General features: G+C 40.4%; 1 protein-coding gene across 1 annotated transcript in view; it reads left to right on the top strand.

Annotated features, from left to right (window-relative positions):
- Positions 1–996: 996 nt before the first annotated feature.
- Positions 997–27,662, top strand: part of MYH9 (myosin heavy chain 9) — a 70,345-nt gene continuing 43,679 nt past the window's right edge. The window contains exons 1-3 of the mRNA XM_063395796.1: positions 997–1,161; positions 16,728–17,080; positions 21,829–21,985. Coding sequence (XP_063251866.1) covers positions 16,748–17,080; positions 21,829–21,985 — 490 coding nt within the window. The 5' untranslated portion in view covers positions 997–1,161; positions 16,728–16,747. The remainder of the gene's footprint in view (positions 1,162–16,727; positions 17,081–21,828; positions 21,986–27,662) is intronic.

Genomic DNA, 27,662 nt, shown 5'->3' with positions numbered 1-27,662 from the left:
GTGAAAGGGTCTGGAACAAAAGGTCTTATAAGAAGCTGAGGAACCTCTGGTTGTTGAGCCTGGCGAAAAGGAGGGTTAAAGGAGACTTTACCCCTCTCTACAACTGCTTGAAAGGAGTTTTTAGCCAGGTGGCCATCAGTCTCTTCTCCCAGGCAACCAGTGACAGCGTGAGAGAACGTGGCCTCAAGCTGAGCCAGGTTGGACATCAGAAGTAATTTCTTCAAAGCAAGTGGGTGGACATTGGAATGGGCTGCCTGGGGAGGTGGTGAAATCACAGTCCCTGGAGGTATTTAAGGAAAGACTGGATATGGCACTAAATGCCGTGGTCTGGTTGACTTGGTGGTGTTCAGTCATAGGTTGGACTCAATGATCTCAGAAATTTTTTTCAACCTAATTGATTCTGTGAAACTTAATTCTAACTGGCATCTTCCTGTCACAGGTATTTTGCACTACAAGGCTGAGTGGGAACCTCTTGACACCCCCCTCCACCCTCATCTCCCATCTCGGAAGACTTCTGGCACGGCCTCCGGCGGCAGGGTCGCAGCCCATCGCCCCGCTGCCCCGCATTTCCTGCTCCCGGCCCTGGCCGGGCCGCTGCCCTCGGGAGCACCGAAGGCCGGTGCGTGCCGCCGGTACCCGCCCGGCGCGGGGCATTGTGGGACTGGGGCGGCGTGGTGCGTTGTGAGGGTGGCTTGGCCGGGCTCGACGCGGGCCGATCGGAGCGGGAGAACCCTCCTCGACCCCGCAGTCGACGTGCTGGAGTCCTCGATGCCCCCGGAATCCCGCGGCCGCAGCCGCTCCCCGCCCGAGCGGCCGCGGGGCCGGACTGGGCTGAGCTGGGCGGGGCCGGGCGGGGCGCACGGGCGTTGCTAACGGCTCAACGGCTTCCTCAGCCTCCGCACACCTCGGCCACTCTGATTGGCCATACTGGCCGTCAATCCCTGGGAAAGGCGGCGCCATTGGCGGGCGGCGGCGCGGGCTGTGGCGCGGGGGGCGGGGCGGCCCCGCCCGGGCGGGCGGGCGGCTCAGCAGAGCCGGTGAGCGAGCGGCGGTCGTGGTGCCGCGGGAGGAGCCGCTGCCTGAGGACGCCGCACTCTTGCCGTGAGGAGCGCAGTCGCCGCCGCCGCGGCGTTTCCTTCCCTCCACCGTAGTCGGGCTCAGGTGAAGCTGGTCGAGCGGGGCGGTGGGCGCGGGTGGCTCCGGTTTGTCCTCCCTGGCGCCGAGCTTTCCTCCCTCCCTCGCCGGATTTGGCGCCTCTTTGTCTGGCCGGGCGAGAAGGCTCCGCTGTCCCACCGCTCCGCCGTTCCGTCCCTGTGGGACCTGCCGTGCTGGGGTGCTCCCCGTGTCCCCACTGTGCTCTGGGACCGTGTGTCCCCGCGGAGTTGCCGCTCTGCTCCTTGCACGCCCCGCGAACCGGCCTCCCGCAGGTGGGGTGGGTAGTTGGCGCTCTTTTCCACCGGACCCCGCTCCTTCCCCTCCCTTCTTCCCTTGGGTGCCCGACCCGCAGGGGCCGGTGGGGCCGCCGGGCAGCTGTCAGGGCTGCAGCCTGAGTCACGGGCTGACAGCCCTCCTACAGACACCGCCATGGGCTTGGCTTCCGCCCGCCCGCCCGGCTCCACTTCCTCGTTCGGTTTGGGCCAGGAGAGAGGGAAGGAGGGAGGAGGGAGTGAGAGGGCAAGATGAAGCTTGCACTGAGAGCTCTTGCAGATAGCTTGTGCTTTCAGGCATCACCTCCAACCGAGTAGTGAAAGTTCTCCGGTTTTGAGTGGTATCTTTACCAACTTGTCCTCGGTAGGTGTGGAAAGTAACAAGTTTTGTAGCCCCTGAGTGTGGTGCCTGCCCAGGGAGTTTAATGAGACTTCTTCCTAATTTGCCTAAACACATGTGAAATGAGTTTTATAAGAATAACACGCTTCTGGTAATACAGGGGGATTTTTCAGAAGTAAATTTCACTGGTCAGCAAGCTCTGCGTGCAGTGACTCTTTAACTCACTTTCTTTTCCTCCTTACACTTCCTTTCCTTCTTTTTCTCTCTTGAAGCACTGTTTGTGCTCTTGATCTTTCTTCTTCTCTAGATTTTTCTTCTGTGTCCTATGTCATGATGTCCTGAGCCACATTCCAGCAGAGTGAACTAGGAACCTAGGCTTCTTTATAACTGGGCAGGTCTTTCAAAACAGAGCAATCTCTCAAATAATGCATTAAAATTATGTTTGAGGCTTGTAAAGATACTGTAGTAGTCTGCAGGCCAAGGTCCATTTATAATTTGTTTGCTGTAAGGAAATACAGGGTAACATACATAGAGACTGTTGAACCATGGATTGAAAGATTAAATTTGAGATTCTTGACTCTTGTATACACCTCCTGTTCATAAGGCTAGGTATGGTAAAGTTTTAACTTCAGAGTAACAGCCTTCTAATCAGTTACTGCCTGTGTAAAATGCTTTTGAAATTAGTCACTAGGTCACAGTGTGACTAAGTTAGCTTATTGATGGCATTCCAGCAAAAATGGCAAATCATGGTGCAGATACGTATCGACTCATAGATGCACTGTCTGCATCTGTAGTGCTCTCACTAGGTTTCAATGAGATAAACTAATATTTTTATTAAGTAGAAAGTTGTAATGAGGGGAAAGCAATTGATAAATGTGATTGGCACAGAAGGGTTTTGAAGTTGTTAATCACAATTTCCCAAACTGTGTAAACACAAGATTTTATGCTAATCTGACCTTGTGAAAATAACTGCAAGGAAATCATGCAGCAGTTCCATGATGCTCCGTATCAGGTGGAACTGCTGGAATTGGCATGTTCCTCTTGATCACTTTGTTTATTGCACTTACAATATGTGCACTGTCTTTATGGAGGTGGATAGGCAAAATTTTCTCTAACTCTAAAGTAGAAGCAGAATTTGTAGTAGTGGGTAGAAATGGGAATCTGAACTTCTTTACTGACCTGAAATGTCAAAGTGGGTGTGACTGGCACCAAGCTGGTGAGTGATGTGGTACTTTTTGGAATCTGGTGTCATCTCTTGGATGGTTGGCCAAGGATGTATAGCCAAGGTCTGATTTTGGAAGTTCTCTGGAGAAGAGTCTGCAGCCTCTGGAGAAGTGTTTGTGCTGCTGAGTAGCCTGTGTCTGTTTCTGTATAAACAGGAAGACTTAATACTCAGGTTCTGTCTGCCCCAGAAGGATGAGTGGAGAAACTGAAGCCCTAATATTGGCCTTTGCATAGATTATTAGGCTATTTCTGCCATGGTCCTGGGTTGGTTTTTCGGTTTTGTTTTGTTGTGGTGGTGGTTTTTTCTTTTTTCCTTTCTTTTTTTTTTTTTTTTTCTTTTTGTGTTTTTCTTTCAAGTTAATCTTGTAAGAAAAAAGTTGCGGGATGATAATTTCATCTCAAGAGATAAAGAATAGGATTTTTTTCATTATTTCCTCTGGGTAGATTTTGATATGTTTCAGAATGTTTTAAGAAGACAAAGCTTGTGAGAGCTACACCATAATTTTTTAAATGAATCTAATGACAAAGTAATAATAATAATGAAAAAAAACCCCAACCTAGTCTGGTAAAATTGTAAGAAAGAGATTAGAAAAATCTCACACTTAGGAAGCTGAAATAATCTTTTTTCTCCAGCACATTATTTGGGTATTATGCAAAACGTTAGAGAGTGTTCAAGCTGTGTAGCTGTTGGTAGCTCTAATACTCCCTCATCTTCAGGTTGAGAACTGCCTTGCAGTTTGATGCCACAGGTGCTTAAGTCTCTTTGTAACATTACTTGGCGTTGCAAGTGTATCTGCTACAAATGTGAGACTTGCTTATACCACTTCAACAAACTATCTTGAATACTTGAATCATTATTATCTTGGAAGGTCTTTAAAAATAATGTACCGACTGTTTTCAATTAATAATTCATAAGTTAGTCATATGTCAGCCTATTCACATGCAGGTGGGAGGGAGTGCGTGTATATCAGCTACTATTAACTTTGTGAAAATACACTTCAGTTGTACTGGGAGATTAGTCTACCTATACCCAAATTTCAGATTTAGTTCTGTTAATTTCCAGAACAAAGGAAACGGGACATGTTTTAGAGGTATTGTGATTTCTGAGCTGATTCTGCTCAGTCTTCTGCTTCCACCCCATCCCTAGGCCTGTGTCTTGCCCAGACTGATGTTGTTTATGGATTAGTGTGACTGTAATAGGGTGAGATTATAAGTGGACCCATGGGAGGTACAGGAACTCATCCAGTTAATGCAAGGTTTACTGAAAGGGGAAGTCAAAGCTAGGGTTGTGTTAACCCCTACAGTACATCTACTTTTTTGTGTGGTAGCTTTGGGTTATTTGGTAACATGCTGAAACTAACTGATGACTAGAGTGCATTTTAGAGGCTCAGAATTAGTGTGCACATCTACTAAAAGGTGTCCAAAACTTTAATTCAACAAAAATGTATTTTTGTTGGTTTGACTTAATAGTGTACTCAGTGCCCTCTAACATACATTTTTTTTGTCTTTGATTTCTTGTATAAATATCTCGTTACTCTTTGCTTTCTTAGTTTATAATTGAGGCAGAGCTGTTTGCATGTTAAGTGGAGAAATTGTGTGCCTGACATTAAGTCTTCTGTGGGTTGGAACAAAATTATAATAGCAGAGGATTGCCTACAGCAGCATTGTTTTTGCTGGCAGTTGCTCTAACTTAGTGGTGGCTCGGTGACCTTGTACCTTAAATTTCTTTTCATTTTAACCAAACCGTGGTTCTAATTGGGTTTTCTAGTGTAGAAAGAGATGGAAACTAGCAACCTGATTTTAATAGAGTATGCTGAGGCAAAAATACAAATGCAATATCTGCCCTGGAAGCTAATGCAAATGGGTGTTGTCCAACTAAATGAAATGCATCAATTTACAAGTTCATCTTAATTATGGTTTATCCGCTTCACTTTTTTCTTCAGTGGCTGTGAGAACTTGTTCAGAGTACTTGAAGTAATAATCTCGACATGGATTTGTCCTGTAGTCCTAGGCCACTGTAGTGACTTAACAGCTTCTGACCTCACTGCAACCCAGTTGTGGTCAGCATAATGAGTTAGTCCCAATTTTCAATTAATGGTCCTTTGGCCTGTTACTGTTCATCACAATATGTTTCCTTTCTGAGTATCCTAAAGAATCTGGAGAAACAGTAGTGTCTACAGTTTTCTGGTAATGAGGCTGTGATGGATTTCATTGTGTGATACTTCTGGAGCTAGCACTGCTAAGTCATGTCCTTCTTAACCATAGTGAAAGGGAAACTGGAAAATTGATCTGACATACTTTGTCTACTGTAAATTATTTGTTGTAGAAGTATTACAAGTGTATTGGTGCTGTTTGCAGAGAGGTATAATGAAATGTCATGCTGTATGTTGTGTCTTGACTCCATGACCTATTTATGAAATTTATGCCTCTAGAGTTTTGTACATAGGATTTGGATTCTGCTTGTCTTCATGACTAGAAATTTAAATTTCTCCTAGTTGTGCATGTATGCTGACTTTATGGAGAGCAGTAAATAAAACCACATGGATGAGTGGCTTCGGTAAACTCAGGCTAATAATTAATAAGTTAAGGGAAACTTAACTTGGAAATCTGTATCATATAGTCTCCTTAACTGATGGATACTTCTATTCATCAAGAGCTACCATTTTAATGAGTCTCGGCAGGAAATCCATTGTGATATATGCCTCTACACAGAACTTGGGTTCTGATTCGCGTGGAAGCAAAGTGGACATTCAGACTTGTAAGAAAAACGGTTTAGAGAAATTTTACAGCTCTATTATGTCAGTTTTGTGTAGTCAGAGGGATTTTTTTTCTTGCTGGGCAGCTTCCTGTTTAAAACCTAAGACTTAAAGCATGATATTGTAATAGTTTATGGTTTGTAGTGATGAGAGTACATTCACCTGTGTTTTTCTTTTAAGCTCAAGATTTTACCAGTTCATTTGAATTTAGACTTTTTTAATCAGCCTTGGAGGTGCAGTAGATTTGACTTTGGTTAAAGTTGGTTATGGCCAACAACCAATCCAGTTAATTTTAGTAACAGAAGTGTTTTAAATTTTCAAGGAAAAAAAAAGAAACCTACAGCCAAATTTCAATTAAAAATTTAGTTGCTTCTTTTTTTTTTCCAAATGTGACTGACTTAACTGAACTGTAGTATTAGTTTGTAGGACAGTGGTTAGTGAGTAAGCTCTTTTTGACAGGGACTGTTACATGTAGGTCTGCCTGCCGTTTAGTGCAGGATTCCAATGTTTCTGTGCCAGAATTGATAAAATCAATTATTTTGAAATGTGTGAACAAAGTAATTTTCATTGATGTGCTATCAATTTAAGAAAAAGAAACCTTATCTTAGGATTTAGACATATGTGAACAGATATAGGGAGTTTAGATGAAAGAACTTTGCAAGATATACTGAATGTAAATCTGAAATCAAACTAATGAACTGGATTAGAAGGTTCCTGGCTAAGCACTTGAAAGTAGTTGGTTTATAAGGTAAATTGATTTTTGCACCTTTTTTCTAATGTAGACGAAGAAAAATACTCTCAGGTGTCTGTTTTGGCTATATCATTTATAGTTTAAAATGTAAAGGAAGGTTTTGACATTTTGCTTTGGGTTTTTTGGGTGGTTGTGAGGATGGATAGCTGTGTGCTTAACAGTTAGTGGAACAGGTCGGAAGGGGAGGATTTGAGATGAAGATAACCGGAAACAGTAATTTAATTAATTAATTCCTCATTGCAGTAACTATTTAAAAAACAACTTTACTTTTTGCTTGTAAATGCATATGAAGTACTCCAAGAAATATTTCTTTTGTATTAGTGGAATTTTATTTTTTTAGCAGGTTGCCGCTTAAATATATTTGATTCTTTGTAGTTGTGGTTCAGATGTTGCTTTTTTTCCATTGTTCAGAGATAGAAATGGTTTTTATCCCTTTCTGACATCAAGTAGAATATATTCAGACATCTCAGAATTGTTTAAATAAATGGAATTATGGCTGCAGATATGCAGATTACCTGAAATAATTAAATAATTGGATACTTGAAATTGCTGTTTCAATGGATGTGTCTGCATACTGACCAAGTAAATTTTTTTCTTAGGGGAGCATAAATACAAAATAAGATTTCTCTACAAGCATAAAAACTGTTTAAACTGTGACTTAAGATCTGTGACTTAACCCAGACAATAAAAGCTAAGCGAACTGGTTTATGTTGCAGTATTAATCTTTATAGCAGACACTAAAGTCTGTGACATTTCATTACACAGTAAATGATTGTGAATTGATTTAATGGCCCTTTCCAAGTTTAATGCAGTATATGATGGGAAAAGTAAAATGAGAACACAAAATTGTGATGAGACAGATGTATTAGTCGTAGAAGAAGGATTGCCAATTTATTAGGCAAATTAATGTAATTTCTAAAAACTGTCTACGTTGTCCATGTAGCACTGACATATACATGTGCACAATCAGTTTATCTTCTTTTTCCACATGGAGGGAGGTAATCTTTTGTGTGGCAAATTCTAATTCTTTTCCTAATGGGCAAAACTATATAAATAAATTGTTGTTCTTTAGTGCTCGAAAAACTTGATGTGGACTTAACTGATAAATATCACCATGTTGTATTATTGCTAATTCTGTCAGGAAAAAGTGCAGCTGCAGTAGTGGTTCAGCTGTTGCTCATGTAAATAAGGAGAAGAATATCAGAGAGTCATGGGATTGTTTGGGTTGGAAGAGACCTTAGAGATCATTTAGTTCCAATCACCTGCCATGAGGGACACTTTTCACTAGGCCAGGTTGCTCAGAGCCCCATCCAACCTGGCCTTGAAGACTTCCAGGGATGAGGCATCCTCAGCTTCTCTGGGCAGCCTGTTCCAGTGTCTCAGCACCGCAGCACTGCCCTGTGTACATGTGTACAGTTGTGGATAAGGTTGTTAACTACGGTGGAAACATGTGAAACAGTTTGGCTACTCTGTGGTCAGTGTTTCCTTATGTTGTTTTTTATCCTTCTAGGGCAAAAAGCAATGCTTTATTGGAAACTTTCAAATTATATTTATTTCCTCATATGGGAACCATGGAATGTCATATCAGTCACTTGTCAAAAGGAGATAATTTTCTGTTTTTTCCAAAGTCTTTTTTTTTTATATTGCCAGTATAGAGAAAATTTTATATGCCATATAACTATGATTGTAATAGTCCAGACCGAGTTTCTACTTAGTCTGTTCCCTTGCTTTTACTCATTTGAGATTGAAAGATTAATCCTTTCTTCTCCTCTAACACAAAAATCACTGTTTCAGGAGATCCAGACAGGAGGGCACAGTTGGGTGAATTCTAGAATGAGTGATGCTTAATGCTGTTCCTTTTAAAAGACTGACATATATATGCCAATGAGAGAAGAAACCATAGGTCAGGGAGGGAGTAAGCTAACCAGAAGATAAACTGGAGGCTGAGGTGTACAGTTCACACCAGTGTTCCTCTTGTGCTCTGCTGCACCAGGAGCTTTTTGTAGAAGAGTGCTTATAATGGAATGGATGGCTAAGAAACTGTGCCAGACCTTGAATGCAATAGGAGAATGTTGCAATCTGGATTTTCAGACTGTATTGAACGTGATATTTATGAGCATAAGTATTTCTAAAACAAATACAATAGAAATTTAAAAAGGCAAATATTTTCAATCTCACCTTCTTAAACATCCTGGAACGTAAAGGCTATGTGGCTTTTTCTTCTTTGTCTAGGAGTTGCTGTGTTCTCATGTCCAGAAAAAGTCATTCTTCTCCGGACCTCTACCTCAGAGATCACCGTCATAAACAGAGACATAGGTCCTCTTATTGAACTGTTACGTATTACTGGAAGGGGTGAGAATCAAAATTGGACTCTGTGGAGGTGGTAGACTTCTCTGTGCCATGGTTTTTGCCTGCCATCCACATAGCTGCTGTTAATGTGCAGCAGAATGATTTGAAACTAGAATAAAAATATGAGATGTAGCAGAAGGCTGTTTGTACACAGTGCTAGATTGGCTCAGTAGGTTGAGCTGAAAGTGTCTAGAGAAACTTCTGCTGCAAAGTAAAAATAATACTTTAAAAAATAATTTACTGGACATATTTACACTGATTCTTGGTTCTTTTCATTACGAGCTGGAAGATGATTAGTAGTATTGATGCTGAGATCAAAGCAATTTGTCAGTTAATGTTGGCAAGAGTAATTGTTCCTGTAAGATGACTTTATCTTCGCCACATACATGCTAAATATTTGCGTCTAAAAGGGTTAACCAGAACCGTATTTTTCGTCTCGGTATTTAGTTGTAATTGTTGTATTCCTTGTTCCCTCTTGCAGTGAATTGAAACCTGACATTGACAAAGATGACAGGGAATGCTAACTGATGTATGTAGAGCTACCTTACACCCTGCCTCAGAGTTCTTGGCACATACCTTTTTAGCCTTAAATCAGAATATTAGGGAAGGGATGAAAAGTGACCCTGAGGTAACAAAGGTTAAAACTTTCTAAGCTCTTCCCCCTCTCTCATGCAATGTCTGTAGGGAACTCTGCATGCCTGATCAGAACTTACGAAGGCCATTATGCCTCCTGAAAACAAGTCTTCCAGCAAAACAGCTTGAACAGCAGGGATGGGCTGCAATTTTCTGAACTACAGCTGTCTCCTTAAGTGGGATTACTTTGCTGAGTGGTCAGGAAGAATGTGTTCTCCCCCTGGAATGTTTTCCTTGCGGGCACACTGTCTCTGTAAGAGGAATTCTCTCCTCTGCTGAGAAGGCATGTACTGTACTCCACTAATGAGAAACAACAGTTGCAGAAAGTGTATTATGCAGGATTGTAAACTTTGAATATTTATTCAAAGTGAATGGGGTTGGGTGGCAGCCAGCCTAGCTTTGTCATGCTAAAGACTGGACTTGAAATCAACAGAAGGCTACCCTCCCCCTCCCTAAATCAGTGTTTGGTGTGTTTAAACAATGTGCACAGGCTTCATAGAGCTGATTAACTGTATTGGTGCTATCTACATGGTAGTGTCTTTATGTCTCCCTGAATTCATAAGGTGCAATTAAAATAGAGGCAAGCATACCCTCCCTAGCATTAACTTAGGGAAGCTATGTGTGGCTTTATTTGCCCAAACCTACAGTGGTTAATTACTGCATGCAGTGTGGTTGCCCAAGATCGTTCCTTCTGTAGCCTGTGGTGAAGCCTGCACTATCCTGTTTTCAGTCTTTGGTATCCAAAAGTAGCCTCTTCAGATTGGCATTAATATTTGTGAAATGTACGTGTGCCGTGCTTGTAGGGCTGTTCTCACAGTCCTACTGTTTTTGAACCCAGTGGAGAGAAAAGGTGACTATTAGGGGCATGTAAGTGTCTTGCTTGTACGTGGCTTTGTGGCCTTTGCACTTTACCATGGGAAGTGCCAGCTGCCAGAGCAAATCCCTTCTGGCAGCTGTTACAGTAGAATATATGCAAGTGCTGCTTCACACATAGAATGGTCCTTGGCAGCTGTTGAAAAGGGAGATGTGGAGAAGCCCAGAAACATTTATTTCATGTTCACTATTCTGAGGATGTGTGCTGGATACCTTTAGGCCACTTGGAAGATGGAGAGTGTCCTTCAATTTCTTTCTTTTGTCTTACCTGTAGTCTGGCCAGTAGGTCACTTCTGTGCGATAAAGCATCACTTATGCATTAGATAGATTCTTTTTTCTTGATTCTTAAGGCCCTGCATACGGAGAGGACACTTTAGTGCTCTACCTTGAGTTTAATTTACAGTAATAAACAGGGTAGCTGGCAAGTCTGGGCAGCACTACACTCAAACTGAATATGCAACAATAATTGCCAGCAAACTGCATTCCAGTTGTGAAATAAATCTTTCAACAATGTATTGTGTGCGTCAGACTGTGACTAGAGAGGAAAACAGTGAACTACAGTAATCCTAATAGCAGTCATTATGAGTCCCAGATAAAGCTGAAATAGAAGAAATGAGTCTGCATGGCAGCATTCTGAATGCGAAGGGTAGGTGCAGCTTGGTGCCTTCAGCTTGAGGGGCTGCCTGTGAGGGGGTGTTAATTTCGAACTCAGGTACTTGCCTGGTGGTGTATTCTCTCCTGGGATAACTGAAAGTCGTGATTCTTGCATTCAGCCTGAAGCATCAAGCACTGGTGTGTCTCAATATACTGAACTGGAGTAATAAGCAGCTATAACCTGTCCATCAGTTCAGCTTCCTGCCAGCTTTCCCCTTTACTTTCCTCTGCACCTCCTCCTTGTGATTCATTTCTCATCCTTGGTGATTTAAACTCCAGTTTTTATGTAGGTGTTGCTTACAAATTGGAGCAGTTTGGGCTAAGAAACTTTACAGTTTTCTTTTCCATAAACATACTGGCACTTGGAGCTGAGAAGTGTCACCCTAACCTAAACAAATGAGATCTGAACAGTTTCTTAGTGAATACAAGGGAATTATAGGAAGTTTTTTATTGGTGGGTTAGGGGCTTTATATTTTCAGTTCATGGTCACAGTAGCTAGCCTGGCCACTAAAGTCTATTTTAGACTAGTTTAGTCTAGTTTCTAGCTTCTCTTAAATCTGATTTGATGAACTGTGTTCAGCTGACTGGGAAAGTGAAATAGTCGAGTTGCAGGAATAATGCAAGTATTAGCTGTGCAGATCATACACTTAGCAAGGATTCCCATCATATGAATGTTACTGACCAAACTTAGTTTGGATCATTAGCAGCTTCTCAAAGTCAGAGTATTTTTTAAATGCTGTGTATTAACAAATAATCAAAATTCTTCACTGAGTGCAACTTAGTTGTGCCTCAAATAGGGCCATAAGTGACCTGTAGTGCTGTAATTTTCTAGTACAAAAGTCTTGTCTTGCCTATAGAAATGGTGTATGTTCCTTTTGTTCTGTGAAAGAGCCTTTGTCTTGAATTGCACCCTCTGACAACATACTAAAGGTAAGACAGTTTGGAAAGTGGTGGAAAAGTTGTATTCATGAACTGCTTTTAAAAGGTGAACTCTTTAAAGAAAGGGAAATTAACTTGTAGTCTAAATATGTTTGCTATTTATTGTTCATTCTTTTTGTCAGCCTTTAGGGTAGTTCTTGCACTGCAAGTAGAAAGGCCACTAGGCAAACAATGTGGGAGGATTGGTTAATATGAAATCACAGAAAATTTGTAACAGTGTCTTACTGGTGGATATGAAACAGAAGAAAACTTCCACTAATTATCCACTTATGTCCCTTTTCATGCAGACTCAGTCTTATAGCAAAGTTCTGAAGTGGTTATCTGAATTGCTAAGGATTCAGTGCATGCATATGGCTATTTTGCATCCTCTGTAGCACCGTATTTCACAAACTTCTCATAATTCATTAAAGTAGGGAAATGAAACGGTGTGTGAATAAAACTGTCTATTCCAGTGTAGTAATGCATCTTTGCTAGGAAGGAGGCTGAAGCCAAGAAAGAACGGTGTGGGGATCCCTACATTAAGGATGGTTTAGGTAACTCAAACTGGAGGTGTTTCCTTGCCCTGCCAGTGCTCTTGTAAGTGTGATGCTTTAACTGTTGCCATTAATGCTCTTATGAATTCTATTTCTACTTCAGCTGTTACCTCCATAGTTTAGTAAAGCCCAAGTTTATCTTATTGAGCAGTGGCTCGTTCCCAGGACCTGGCTACTGACAGAGTAAATGTCTAGGGGGAATGGGGGATGTAATACAAATAGTTATTGAAAATTAAATTGCAAATAGATCATGTTCTGTGCTTTTAGCAGTTGTAAAACCCTTGTAATTGAAAGAAAGGGACCTTACAGCAGAGGTAGTTTTTAGACCTTTCCAAACCAGATAAAGTATTTGTTCCCAGGTTTATGGGGGAAGCACTTGATGCTTTTAAGTAGTGTGTGTAAAGTGTCTTATAATTCAAGCCGTAAGGCTATGAAATTGCAGGAGACTAAAGCAAACCTCTGTCCATATGACTGTAATCCAGTGAGGGTTTGGAGTAATTCTGCCTAATTCAAAGGGAGTGCATGTCATCTTAAGTTAAATTCAGTGTTTGACTTGTTTCTCTCAAAAGAATCTGTCTGCTGGTAAATAGGTATGTCAGCAGGGCAGTTGGTATTATTTTTTTTAAGGTTGCACTACATACTGATGTCTTGGTCTCATCCTATTCATGACTGTAGGGATTGTTTTGTCTCTATCTGTGACTGTATGGCATCTTCGTGGCAATTATGTCGTTAGTTAAATGGCAAAAAAATGTCTTGGATCCTGAAATAATGAGGAACAAGCAAAGTTTAACCAGCCTCTTCCCCAGACTGCTGTGAACCACAATAAGGGAACATATTGGGTTAACGGGGAAGTGACTGTAGTATGTCATTTTTGGAAACAATACTAGGAAGGAGGCATTTAAACTCAAAACAAGCATGGTCTATCTTCCTTCTGTATTCTTTGATTGTCTTGCCTATAGACTAGCATCAAAAAGAATATTGTTAACGGTATTCTCATCTGGCAGTTGCACAATAGCTATGTAAAGATAAATGTCCTTGTCCTACATAATTATCTACACTCCAAATGCAAACTACCAGGCAAACAAATTGCTTCCTAATTTGTTCCTAAAACGACAATGATTTGCATTCATTGTGAGTTGCTGTAAGAGCTTACTGGGCTAGCGTCCTTCCTTGACCACTTTAAGGGATTTTTAGAAATGCCCAGCGAAATGCAGCATAAGCTAGGGAGATAAGTTTAGGAATTCGTGAGATGGAACTTGCTGAATTCGATTCCTCTGGTACTGTTCTCGTGGAGAAGACAAATTAATGGTTGGTTTGTGGTATTGCTAGTTTAGATGCCCTGTGGGTTTGAAGTCAGCCTCGAGAATAGCTCTAATGCCATGTTATCTTAGTTTGAGCCTCTAGTCTTTTACCTCTACTATGTGAGTGTTCTGTTCTGGAACATAGGAGAGCTGGTTTAGGATGATGATAAGAAGGCTGCTGCTGCCCTGCAATAGGAGAATTTTCAAGTATGTTTCAAATTTGAGGTGCAGACTCTTTTTGAATCTCATCACTACTATTTGGTAGTACTAAAAATATCATATATAAAAAAATATCAATTTATTATAACAATAATGTAATCACTTATATATATTATATACAATATATTATACTATATTAATATTTATTTAATATATTAAAATATCTTGGTGTTTGGTGATATTTTAGAATAGCTGTGTTAGGCTATTTCTCTCTTACTGTGAAAGTTGTTTTCAGCCCTGAAAATAAAAAGGTATAAATGCTCTAGAATGATCTCTTACAGGCTGAAGAATGCACTCTTGTAGTATGTGAGATAATTTGGGGTTCTCCTCCTACAAGAATTTGATTAACCTCTCTGTAACTATCTTCTTTCCTTAGTTCTCTTCAGATCTAGGACTGACTTAGAATACCCTTTGAAAGATTTCTTGTTGTCTTAATCTATTTCTTAGCCAAAAAGAGTTAGTCTTTATTCTAGAATGTCTTAAGATATACTGAATGCATGCATGTACTCTAGTAGCAAGGAAGTGAGGACTATGTTATGTAGGACACTTCAGATGCCTGGTTACTTCGGATTTCTCAGGAAATGATGAAACTGAATTTAGCTGAAGCATAGTGCCTCTGTGTCCTGCCTGATTATAGCCAAAAAAGGCAACTGGTTACATTCTGGGAGTTGCATAGGCAGGAAGCTGTGTAATGGAGGGTAGAGCACAGCTGTTGCCTTGCCAAACCTGATACAACTCTGAACACAACTGAATATTTATTTTTCTTTTTTTCTTTTTCCCCTCTTTCCTTTCACTCCCTTTTTTAACCCTTTGATTACAACCTACAAATGATACTCTGCAGCGTCGTGAAATCCTAATGTCTTGTGTTGAATTGTTGATCTTCTTTATTTGCTATATACTCTGTCAGGCTTACTGTTATAGAATGGTCTTGGAGCTCTCCCAAAAGCTCAAGTTTTTTATGGTAGCCTCCAGATTGCTGCATCTTATCTCTACAACAAATCTCTTTGTCATATATCCATTAAAATCTAGTTTTCAGGAATAATATGAAAAGACAGGGTGGAGTTGCTCTGAGAATCACCATTGTGGTTGAGGTGGAAGTGTAAGTGACCCTGTGGGGAAGGAAAGATGAGGTCAAGTGTGGAATAGCTGCTTGGCATATCCTGTAAGGTTTAAGACAAAGATTTTAAACTCAAGCTAAAGGAAGTGATTATTTATAGAGTAATTTTCTCTTTGTTTGCTAAAGAATTTTTGACTGTGAGTATACAGCTGTCCATATAGTCTCTGGCACTAAGTTACATACCACTTACAGTGATACATTTGTTGAAATTTCCCTACATGCTCTAAAAATGACCAGTGTGGGCATTTGCACCCATTATTATTATGGCTGATGTTTTTCTGGCTTCATTCACTGTTTGCTAATGCTGGGACTCTACATTTATTGTTGCTCTCATGCATGTTTTGGAAATTGAGTTGCTTCTGTCCCCCTTTCAATACTTTTTTGTCTGCAGTATGTGTAGTCAGACTTCACTTACTTGATTTGCCTACTGGTTTGTAAATATGAATTCTGTAGAAAAGTTACCCATATAGCCCCTGATAGCCTTCTAGGACATGAGTACTCGTATTTTGATTTCCTCTTCTTTAGGTGGTAAAGAGCTCTAGTTTCTATTCAAGCTATGAAGAACATATATTGCAGACACTGGTATCTTTGTGAGGAAGAATTCAAGAAGTAATGCTTATGGGATCTTGTAAAGAGGCTGCTGTTACATGGTTAATGAGCCTTGACGCATGCAGTCCTTTTCTGATTGAAAGGACTTTTGAATGGCACTAATAAAATTGCTGCCTTATAAACTGGAAAATCCCTGGCGGTAGTGTTCTGGTTTTGATGAAACACTAAATCTAGGGTGCCATTATTCAAGTATGCAGCCTAAGTCTCCCTTTTGTAGGGATGAAACTCTCTCCTCTGTCTGAACACTGCTTCATAGAATGATGTTAGTAGAAGATATTTAGCTGTAAATTTTCCTGATTTATTCTGTTACTATCTACTGAACATTATCTAGAAAAAAAGAGATATAAACTGGTGGGCTGAGTATTACTACTGAGCTGGTGATTGAAAGTATCCGATATCAGTCTTAACTGGTGTCCTCAAATTACTGCTATCTTTTAGAAGCAAAGTGCACCTCACATTCTAGGGTGGTAGTAGACATTTCTGAGAGGTTGTGGGTTTTGGTTTATATCTTATCAGAATAAGGAGATACAAAGTAAAATGTTAATTACACATTTAATTTTGTTTCTGAGCCAATATCTCTATCAAGTAGAGCAGTAAAGGGTTAATCTTGACCTAAATGTTACTGACATAGTGTCTGATGCTATGAGGTTTGTCACAAATTGTTTGGTGCTTGCCCCTTTAACTTGCCTCCTCTTTTCTGCCAAATAATGGCTTCCAAATGTTTAACGGTCAGTGTTTTGTTGTAAGTTTGGGGGTTTTTTCTTGAAACTGCTTGCTAGTTCGGTTTTTTTCATACTTTTGGCAAGCAAGACCTTGGCCTTATTGGAAGCTTGACAACTTTAGCAGTGCTCACTAACATGAAATTAAAGGAGGGAGAGGCCTGCTCTGATGACCAGGGATTCAGAGTACTTAGCAATGTGCCTGTCTGCCTCTAGGAATTTGCGAGACAATTTGAGGCATTAAAAATAACCTTTTTTACTTTGCTTCCCCCTTTCTTCACAGGTCCCCAGTTGTAAGCCACAATGTCGCAAAGAGACGCAGATAAGTACCTTTATGTGGACAAAAACATCATTAATAACCCCCTGACTCAGGCTGACTGGGCAGCCAAGAAGCTGGTATGGGTTCCCTCAGAGAAGAATGGGTTTGAGGCAGCTAGCCTGAAGGAAGAAGTAGGAGATGAAGCCATCGTAGAACTGGCAGAGAATGGGAAGAAAGTGAAAGTAAATAAGGATGATATCCAGAAGATGAACCCCCCCAAATTCTCTAAAGTAGAAGATATGGCAGAGCTGACATGCCTGAATGAGGCTTCTGTGCTTCACAACTTGAAAGAGAGATACTACTCAGGACTGATCTATGTAAGTAATCTTGTCTGTTGGGATAGGAGTTCCTGATTACATAGTGTGTGAACTTACTGTAATTGCTTTGCTCCTAAATGTGTATGTTAGCTTTTCATTGCCCTATACACAACTCATTATGTGACTTACCTTCTTCCCTCTACTTAAAATTTTTTCACTAAACTGTGCCAATCCCCCTCTGGTTAATGTTGAAGCTTTCAAGGAATGCTATGGTAAATCTAGCTTTAATGTTTTAATATCTTTGTTTGCAGGATGTTTTGAATGCCTTTTAACTTAGCAAGACTCAAGAGCAGTTGGATAGTGGTAAATAGAGAGTGTGATCTGAACCGAACCAAATTATAATAATAAAAACAAAGTCCTAATCCAGCGAGCATCTGAATTGTGTTTTTCATGTCTGGAGCTTCATTGGGAAAGAACACTAGTGCCAAGCTTTTTGTGTGGATCTCACAGCATCTTACTAGAGGAGGAACATATTTGCCATGTACTTACATATAGGAAATGTTCCATTTATTTCCATCCCCAAATGGACAAGAGCAGAGGTTCCTCCTTTTTTTTGCTGTGTAAATAACAGATACCATTTATGGGACCAAAGGTCATACCCAATGAAGCAGGCAGCAACCACTTCACTGAATACTAAAGGCAATAAATAGGGAAAGGTGGGGAAGGAGACTTTGGAACTTTGACCTGGTTCTTTAGTTCCCTTCTGATTTTCCTCTTCATGTTGCCTATGTTTAGCAAGCAGATATTGTTTCTAATATCATGCTAGCTTCTGCTTTATTAATACTCTGCAGTTATAGAATGAGTTATTAAACTCAGTGGTAATGTAAAATTTGTGTGCACTGACTGGTTAAAACAGGTTAAGGAGAACACAAGGGAGAAACTCGTGACTTGCTAGTGGTGTGTCTGCTCCTCTGGCATGGCATGAAGGCATACAGACAACTCTTGGAGAAATTATCAGAGAGTATCTGAAGGATGCAAGGCTGACATAAATTTAGTCTGACTTCCACAGTCTGATTGTCAAAATTTGAGAGTTAGTGTGATTGGAGGTTGATGTAGTTTATTATTGTAGTTAACAACTCCTCCTACTATTGGTCAAAATCGATTCTTGGATGGAAAAATCTTGGTATTCAGATGAACTAGGATATGCAGATCCATGTGTAACATTTTTAGAATAGGAAACACTGCTAGGTTATATAATAATTGTTGAAAATAATTCAGTCATGTCTCAAGGTCTGTTGCATGATGTGCAATAGGCTGTTTCACATATCTTGCAAGATACCATCTGAAACTTCAGACATAGTCTATGACTAGTAAATTGAGTTCTTCTAATTGGGTTGTAAGGAGATTGTAAGATTTTTTTTTTGTAAAAAATCTCCAAACCCTTCACCCAAGCAAACTTTGCACAGTATTTCTCTATTACAGAATCTTAGTCTTGCCAAAACTGTGTTCCCGTGCACTTGTGAAATGGACTGATCTCACCTGTCAGCAGTTTTCAGCAAGTCAGGAGATTAATGGGAAGGCTTAAAATACTTTCATTGTAGTGGCTGTTAGTTGATTATTAATCTGCTTGAAGAAAGGGAGTACACGCAATGCATCTCCACATAAGTGATCACAAGCATAGTTTAGTTCTGTTCTTCTCCTTTCTTTCTTATTTGGCAGCAAGGCTGTGTATTTTGTTTTCTTTTTTTCTTTTTCCTTTTCTTTTTTTATCTTCATTTTTCCATCTTTCTATACTGTAATAGGAAGGGGGAAAATCTTATTGCTAGAGCAGGCAAATTTTGAGTGAGGAATGTCAAACAATTCAAGAACTAAGAGCTTGACTCCCAGCACCAATTTGCTGTTTCCATGTGTGGATTGGTTATGCACTGAGGTGACTTGCTAATAGACTGGCTTTAATATTAACCCTTTCTATTTGGAATCCTTTGTCAGAAGATAAATTTCAGCTTTTGTGAAACATTTTTGCTTACCTGAGTGGCTTTGTTTGCTTTTAGTGGGAAACTCAAAACTCAGTCTTATGTGTTCCAGTTATTTTATTGAAGTTAACTGTTACTGCAAAATAAATTTTCTAATGCTGTCAGCTTTGTGCCATGCTGCAGATGGTCCTTTCAACTCCTCAGAGCTAGTTTAGCAGTTAGAAAAATAAAACTAGTTCCAGTTTGGCATGTGTGTTACTTGAAATAGTTAGTGAAAGGCAATGCCAGAATTCTATTTTGAGATAGTAATGTCTGAGGCAAAGTACAGATTTCCAAGGCAGCTATACTTATAATAGATGAACTTTTCAATTGGAACCTTGGGTTCAATTCAGGGATTTATGCATATAAGTCTTTATTTGTACTTCAATAAAATGAAGATAACTCTTGTCTTCTCTGTGGTAGGGCTGGCAGCTTCTGCTTATTAATACAACTCAACTGGCTTCCTATGTGTAACTGTCAGTGGGCTTGACCAGCAGTTGTGACATGGTAGTCTTACTCAGTTGCTTATCCCAGCTGTGATTAGTTGCCCCTCTTTATTAGGCAAAAATATCCCTTCACACAGCTGAGGTCAATCTACTGCATGGAAACTTCCCTTAGGTATTTCTCCTGGCAAACAGAATGCTGGGAGAAGGTGGTAGCTTCTTCTTGCATACTTGCTTCATGGCTTCATCGCTCTAAGTGAAATTAATGTGTTCCCTTTTCTAAACTGCCGCTCTCATCCATTGGATGACTTTAAACATGCACTCTACTTCTTGAAAAGCAACCATTCTACTTTGTCAGCAGTCACAGCCATGACGAGTCACACACATACAGCCAAGAAAACTCTGTGTTCCTTGTGGACTTGTGTGCACTGTGAACATGCTGCTCTTGCGTTGACTCATTTTTGTCTCTTTGTCCTACTGTCTTCCACTGGTGTAGTCAAAGGTCAGGAAAGCATCATCCAGACTTCAGCTTTTATTCTGTGCTGTGCAAGTGCTGTCAGACTTGATGGAGAACTAAAGCTGAGGCAAAAGGAGCTGACACTGTCGGCTTGGTTGCTGTAAACTCCTTGAACTGCTCCCTTCAAGCACTACCTGAAACCTAACCTGACTAGAATGTCTTATGGAAGCTTAGCTTCCTGGAACTTTAGAAGTACTATGCCAAAAGGTTTTTAGCCAACTTTCATATGTTTCCACTAAAGACATTTAGTATTTTCTGTAAGCCATTCAAATATTCCTCAAATGTTTTTAAAAAATGTATGGAAAAAAAGAGTAGGTCTGGAAACATATCTTGATTGTTTATACTGGGATGTGGAAAAGAAACCTTAAGTATCTATGAAAAACTTGCTTCCTGGAGGACATATATCTGAATATATATCTGAATCTGCTGCATATAAGAGTGGACTTGTTATTTAGTGTTCAGACAGCATGTAGAAAGTTTGGCTATGAGACCACAAACTGTGTAGTAGATGTTATTTTCACCCTTCTGATCACTGCAGTCTAATCCTTTATCTAGATAAGGAGCTAAATCTGATTAAGTACTCTCTGGGCTCCTTGTGGAGAACTCTTTGTCACTCCAAAGCACTCTTTCTTCATTGAACAAATAATAGAAGAGATGCTGGCAATAGAAATAAAAAGTGCCAAATTACTGTCTTCTAGAAGCACTGCAAGTTGTTGTAGAAAGCTGCTTATCTCCAGATGTTGCAAACAGCTGCTTCTAAAGTTGACAGGGAACTAGAATAGCTCTAAACCCCAGGAGCAGGGCTTGGAATGCTATTCTTAGAATATCTAGGAAATATCTAAGAAGCCTCTGCTCCTCTTATTCCCTTTGCAAGTAAAAAGTTTGGGCTTTTTTTTTTCTTTTTAATGTACTCAGATCTCAAGGTTTGGTTTTGTTTTGTTTTTAAGAAGCTTAATATTTTCACTGGAAGTGTTTTGACAGTTGTATTCCATTAGAACTGTGCAATTAAGCCAGTGGAAACCAATTGAGAAATTGAAGTTTGCTGTCATAGATAATGCATTAACCATTTGATATGAATTAGAAGTAAACTTTGGTGTATATTGCTGACTCATTTAGCATGGGCTACTTTAGAATTGTTTTCTATTTTGACTGGTTCAGAACTATACTGAACATACTTATATATACATTGCTGACTTTACAATTTGAATCTAGTCGTACTTGCTACAATGTAAATCATGAAAGTGTTCAGGCTTGGAGGGTCTTCAGGAGGCCATCTAATCCAGCTTCCCATTCAGAACAGGATAGCACTGCCTTAGGCATGGTCAGGCAGTCTTGAAAACCTCTCAGGAGTACAGTGGTCTTATTTTTCTTTTTGTAACTATTTTGGCTTGAGGATTTATTTTATTTAGTGATCATTTATTAGATACATATCAAGCATGAGGCAGAACATCAAATGTATGCATTTAGGAGCTAAGCACCTACATTATATAATGAAATAGCACTTGACTCTGAATGTAGGAACTTTGAAAGGAAGAAAAGCCAGTCCTAGTGGACTGTTAGTTAGCTGGAGAGCAGGCCAGTGCTATCAGCATGACTAATGGGTCAGTTGATGCTCAGTGTGCACTTGGAAAAGTTGAGTACTGGTCAAGGTGATGGGACTTCAGCTGTTCCTCAGATTCTAATGTTGCTTAGTGGGAAGCATCCCACATGGCATCATTGGGAGAAGTACTTAAAAAAACACTGTTTGGTTTGTTTTTCTAAGTAATATACCATTAAAATATGCAAGTGTACAACATTTTTAATTTGTCTATATTTGCTGGGGTGTTTTCTTTCCAGACCTACTCAGGCCTGTTCTGTGTGGTAATCAATCCTTACAAGAACCTGCCCATATACTCAGAAGAAATTGTGGAGATGTACAAAGGCAAAAAGAGACATGAAATGCCCCCTCATATCTATGCCATCACAGACACAGCCTACAGGAGTATGATGCAAGGTGAGTGCTGACTGAGCTAATGACTCTTGTTGAAATCACAAATCAAGGTTGCAGTCGAAACACTGTAGAACAACAACACACTGCTATCAAAAGGCATTATTGTCCTTGCTTATAGACACTACTTGGTACCAGCTTTTGTGTTCAGGTGAATAGCTTTCTTCTGCTCTAGTGGTTTGAAGAACCTTACAAAAAGTCTGGTGAGAGCTAAATTTTATGTAAAGAACAGGCTGGTGTGAAGGCATGGGGTTCAGAGAAGCAGGCAAGGAGAACTGAGGTAGCAAATTTTCCATCTCAGTGATGAGCCTGTGTATTGAGATAGCTGTAGGTGGGCAGGTATGTGTATTGTTTGATAGAAGCTTTTAACAAGAGCCAGCTTAAAATTCAGGTGCACAACCTGGTTGGGGGGAACAAGCTTAGTATAACCTGTATTTTGAATTGTGATGGTCAGTGGTAGCTTTATTGTCAAGACTTGTTTGGTTATATTCTTACTTTGTTAATAAAACTCACTATCAGGAAATATTAAGTACATCTATTGGCTTTTCATGGGATAAAAGAAAGCAAGTGGATAGACCTATTTTACTTTACATTATACGACTGAGAATCAGAGAACTGTGGATATTATCTGCTACCTGTTTATTGCTTGAGGACTTCTAAATACAGAGCTTTGAATGCCCTGCATGTATCCCTGGTTCTGAGAGGATGTCTTTTGCAGATTCAGTGGTGGAGTGTGTGATTCTTGGAGAGGTTGAGGTGTGGAGGTATTGTGTGCTTTTCTTCCTGTTTGTACTTCCTGTGTTTTATGAGGAGGCATACTTTGTAAGGTTTAAAGGCTGTATGGACAGTTTGATTTGACGTGCCTGTATGAATGTTACTACTCGTTTATTTTATGATGCCTAGAAATCATTAATATGTTTGTTCCTCCCAGGTCTTGTCACATTTTTGAACAAAGTCCAGGTATAATAAAATCATGCTTTAAAATTCTCATTGGTCTCAGTTTGAGTTCTGCTTTTCACCTGCCCTTGTTACCACTTGCACCTCCAAGCATAAGAGGACTATAATGATGTAGGTTCCCAGAGTGGAAAGAGAGAAAGAAAATCTCCATCTACCGATCTTCCAACAAACATGATGTGGAGGAAGCTGATAAAGGTTGCTAAAGCATGGTGCCACGCAGAGCAGAGTACAGGGGTGAGCTAATGTGATGGATCAGTTAATCTGTATTTGTAAGAGCCTGGGATGGAGAGGGGTGAGCACACAGACATGCTGAAGTGGACTGGTGGCAGGGTGTTAGTGGCAATTTGCTGAAGATGTAGCAGGTCTTGAGGAAATACAGCCATACTGCTGGTGTGTTATTCTGAAATGAATGCTGTATCCAGAAGATAAAAATGTGTGAACCTGGACTCCCAAAGGATCTCACTTCCCTTAGAGAAAGACTGGGTCTGCCATGATGGTCAAGAAAAGATGCTCCACCTATATTATACATGGCAGAATGTTGTCCATGAACCTCATTACACTTTTGCTTCTTTTATTACTTACTTCCCTCCATTGCCTGCTCTTTGTTAGCTCAAGCACTAATTTATATTTAAACAAGCTATTGACTTAACTGTACCAAAGTTACTGTTCCCTAGAAACAAATCTTGTCTACATAGAATCAGAAATAGTTTCTTTGGCAGTGTTGTGAGGAGACTGAAGAAGTCCATTTCCCTTATAGACAACAGTTAAACCACTTGAAAGTGCATGTGCCTGCATCTTGTCCTTCAGCCCTGCCAGGTATATCCTTATGTGACAGGAGATAACCAAACAGCTGCAATTCTGAATCAGGGGACAGGTGACCTTCCTTGGTCTGATGATGGTTCAGAGCTGGTGATTAATCTATGTGGCTATTTTCTGTTGAAAAGAGGTGATGTCTGTCAGACCACCGCTTGGATGATGTCTAAACTTGGAAATCCCAGACGTGACCTGCGTAGTTGTACCAAGCTGAAGAATGGCAAGCCTGCCTGCTTTCCAAGCATGGGAAAGTTGCTGTGAGGTCTGCTAGAGTGTTCACTTTTCCCAGAATGGTTCTAGCTGTGCTGTATTCTCAGCAGTATTGACAGTCCAGAGGCTTACCCCAGCTCTTCTTTGCCCAGTTTAAGATACCTTGTTGCTGACTTTTTGGAATGCTTGATGAATTCCTGGTTAGCTTTTGAACTAGCCTGCCTTGATCTGTTTAACTAGGTTTGTAAAGATTTTTCTGTGTGGCTTCACAGGTACCTGTGTGTGGTACACAACCTTTAGAGATTGTTTTAGGGTTATTTATTGCCTTATTTCCTTGTTTCAAAGGGTAGCAGTAGCATTCCAATGTCTGCTGCTGGGAGTAAGGGTGAGTAGTAGCTTGTTGCAGTGTCTCTAGTCCTGGCTAGCCTCGAGGGGAATGGAAAGCAGCATTCCTATTCCACTTTCTCGGTTTTGCTCAGCAGTGGGGGAGGTTTGGTGCAGCAGCCAGTGGTATGGCAGGAATCTGCGCAGAGAATAGAAGATGAAAGAGTCGGGTGCTCCACATGAGCCAGAGGCATTTAGGATTAGGCTGCCTTCCCTAGGTTACTTTCAGAGCCCTGAAGACTGGGAATCCTTCATGGCCTGGAGAAAGATAACAAGCTGACTTGACTCTGACTTCGGTCAGCACAGGGTATAGTTATCTTTTAAGCTGGTGGTGTGAAAAGCTTTACGTGTTAATTGATTTGGACTCAGAATGTTTTTTTTTTTTTTGGTTGGTTTTCAGTCCACTTATGGTATTGGAATAAGCAGAGCTTTCAAAGAGATAGTTTATCAGGACAGGAGGGGAAGATGAGAGTTTAGTTCCAACCTCTGCTAATCCACAAGCTATTTAACCTTTTTCAGGTGTCTGTGCTGATGCACTGTGGATGAGCTTGGTCTTCTTTTTGTATCTTCTGATTACTCCATTGAGAGAAGTGTCAGGGCACTTAGATATCCCAAGAGATTATATTGCTTTTTGTTAATTTTCACAAGAAGTACTTTCTTGAAGAAATAAAATGGTGAAGGATGTGTTCAGAGTGGGTTGTTTGTTGTTACTGGGTTTTTTTCCCCTCCTTTCTCAGACCCAAGACTGTGACTCTCAGAAATGAGATGAAAATATTATTTTGCTATGTGTTACCTGGAGAGACTTTCTGTTCTTCAAGAACAGAACTCTCAAGAAAGTGTACCATTTTGCTTTTAGGGAAAACAACCATTTGTCTTAATGTTTCTGTTCCCTGGGTAACCTGGATGCCAGAAACCTCAGATCTGCTTTCGGAAGAATTATTCTTCTGGTGCAAATGATTGAAACACAGTGCCTGCAAGTGGAGTGGTGTCTTGAGCAAACAATTATTCTAATGCCCCAGGTGTATACTGAAGAGGTACGCTCTTTACCTCAATTGACAGTCTCCAGGGCCTCATTTTAGAAAAAAACATTTTAAAGCTGTTAAACAGCACCTGTTTGTCCATTTAGAACACACATAGAGAATTTTCTGTGTCAGATAGTGATACGAGATAGAAGTTATGTTGGTATTTGGAGCATGATATCTGTTTTAATGCCCTGAAAAGTATCTGAAACTTCCATAATAGTTTAAATCAGTATGGTTATTCTGGTCTACAAAGCTTAGACCTGTTCAACTAAGATAGGTAGGAGACAGAGTAGACAGCACATGGCTAATGAATGTATTCCATCTCTTTTCTTACCCAGTTTTCTCCACATTATTGGAGGGCTCCTAATGTTTCACCTAACAAAACTCTGAAAATCATTGAGCAATGATTAAATCCTCCTTGACCTTGATGGATTAGCCTGCAAAGGAACCTGTGCAGCCACGACTGTGCTGGTGTTCACTTGGGAGTTAGGTAGTCTCTGGGTTTGTTGTTTAAAAGAAAATGTTCTGAAGCGCAGTAATGTCATGGTTTTTTAGTGACCTAGTTACATTAAGGGAGGAAACACAGTGTTATGTGTTGTAAGACAAATCACTTGCTTTGTAGATCTTCACGTGTGCCTTGAGATCACTTGTGATTTTCACGGAAGACAGTCTCTAGATCTGCTCCTGTAGAATGTAGACCTTCAAATGTTTTGTTTGTAATTCTTAAATGTTTGCATATTTCTCTAAGTTTCCTAGCTAGCAGAACACTTCTGTTTTAACTTGCTTGCTGCCAGGTCATTTCTCAGCTTGCTTCTTAGCATTGGGCTGCTGTGCTGCACTGTATAATGCACTACCCCAAAGTGCATCTTTCTTTTCTATATAATATTCTGTCAGTGCTTCTCAACTGAGACCTGCTCAGATTATGTTGGCACACGTCTCAGACACAATGTGAATTGTGTTTAAAGGTCAAGTCTTATTTCCACTAAAACCTGAAAGAATATAGCCTGTGGTTTCACAAGTGTGTTTTCCAGATTTGTCCAAATTTCTCATGCAAAGGGCAACATGAAATTTGGATGCTAGTTACGAAGGATATTTGTTTTGATGCAAATGGCAAGAAAATATGTACATTGTTTCTATTTCCTTAAGAAATGTTTTACATGCTTTGAATTACTTGAGATTTCTAAATGCAGCTCTAAGAATCTGTGTCTCGCGATGTGGTTTTCATGAGAACAGGGAGCTAAAAAAGAGTCCGGTTGCCCACTTGTTTTTTAGTAGTTACCACGCCCTTTTTGCTTCATTGCTGTAAACCAGAGCTGGAGTTCTCTGGCAGTCACTTATGTAATGGTTCAGCCCCTGCTGTCAGTCTCCCCTGCAGTTCACTGTTTTAGTATCATGAGCTGCCTGAACATTTTGCAGGCTATATACTAGTTTTTCTTTCCTGTCAGAACTTCATAAACATTTGCATAACCTAAAATTACAGCTTACAACTTGTTTTCTGCTATCTCCAGATTCAGTTAAGGAGTGCTAGAGAAGAGGAGATATGGACTCTTGTCCAAAAATGTATTGGGGGAATGAATATTTGCATTTGACTCTGTAGGATATATTTCATTTTGAAAAATGAAACTTACTTTTCTCCTTGTGACTGCTTTCAAACGTCAGCTAATGCAGAGCTGAATCTTGGCACTGCACTATTCCTGCCAACTCAAGTGATATTTTTTTTTTTTTTTTTTAAATCTTAAATTCTATTGTTGAGACCTGTCTTGGATATTCTGTTTCTCCTTAATTTGATTTCTCTTTATCTTTTTGTACTTGATGATAGTTGTTAGCATTTTGAAACTTCTCTGTAATATGTTCTTTAAATAACAGTGTAAGAACAAGTTCTTGGGCTCTGTTCTGGTGTTCCCCTGGAGTGTTTTTGATCCCATTCAAGGCAGCATGTAGGTTAAAGCAGCACAGTGAACGTACTTGATTAGGTCTGATGCCAGTGGGGTTGTTCCGTGTAGCACAGTGTGTCACGTCCCTGGGGCTCCTCCTGTGTTAAGAGCCCTGAGGAAAGGACATGGGATGTAAAATTATGTTGATGTTGGAAGAGAAGTTTGAAAGGCAGTAAGGAGCTGAAACTACTGCGTGGTTGAAGCACTTAGATGCATTTAAGATTAATTCTTGCTTTGGGTCAGCTCTGTAGCTTGGCCAGCCAGCCCGGGTTGGGCTGCAGGCATTCAGCGGGTGCTGGGAGCAGTGCAGTAACGGGAACGCGGAGGGCTGGGTTGCTCCGGCCTGCCAGACGCTCGTGGTCA

Source organism: Prinia subflava, chromosome 4 (genome assembly GCF_021018805.1).
Source record: "Prinia subflava isolate CZ2003 ecotype Zambia chromosome 4, Cam_Psub_1.2, whole genome shotgun sequence".
NCBI lineage: Eukaryota > Metazoa > Chordata > Aves > Passeriformes > Cisticolidae > Prinia > Prinia subflava.
This window is presented reverse-complemented; position numbering and strand designations above follow the sequence as displayed.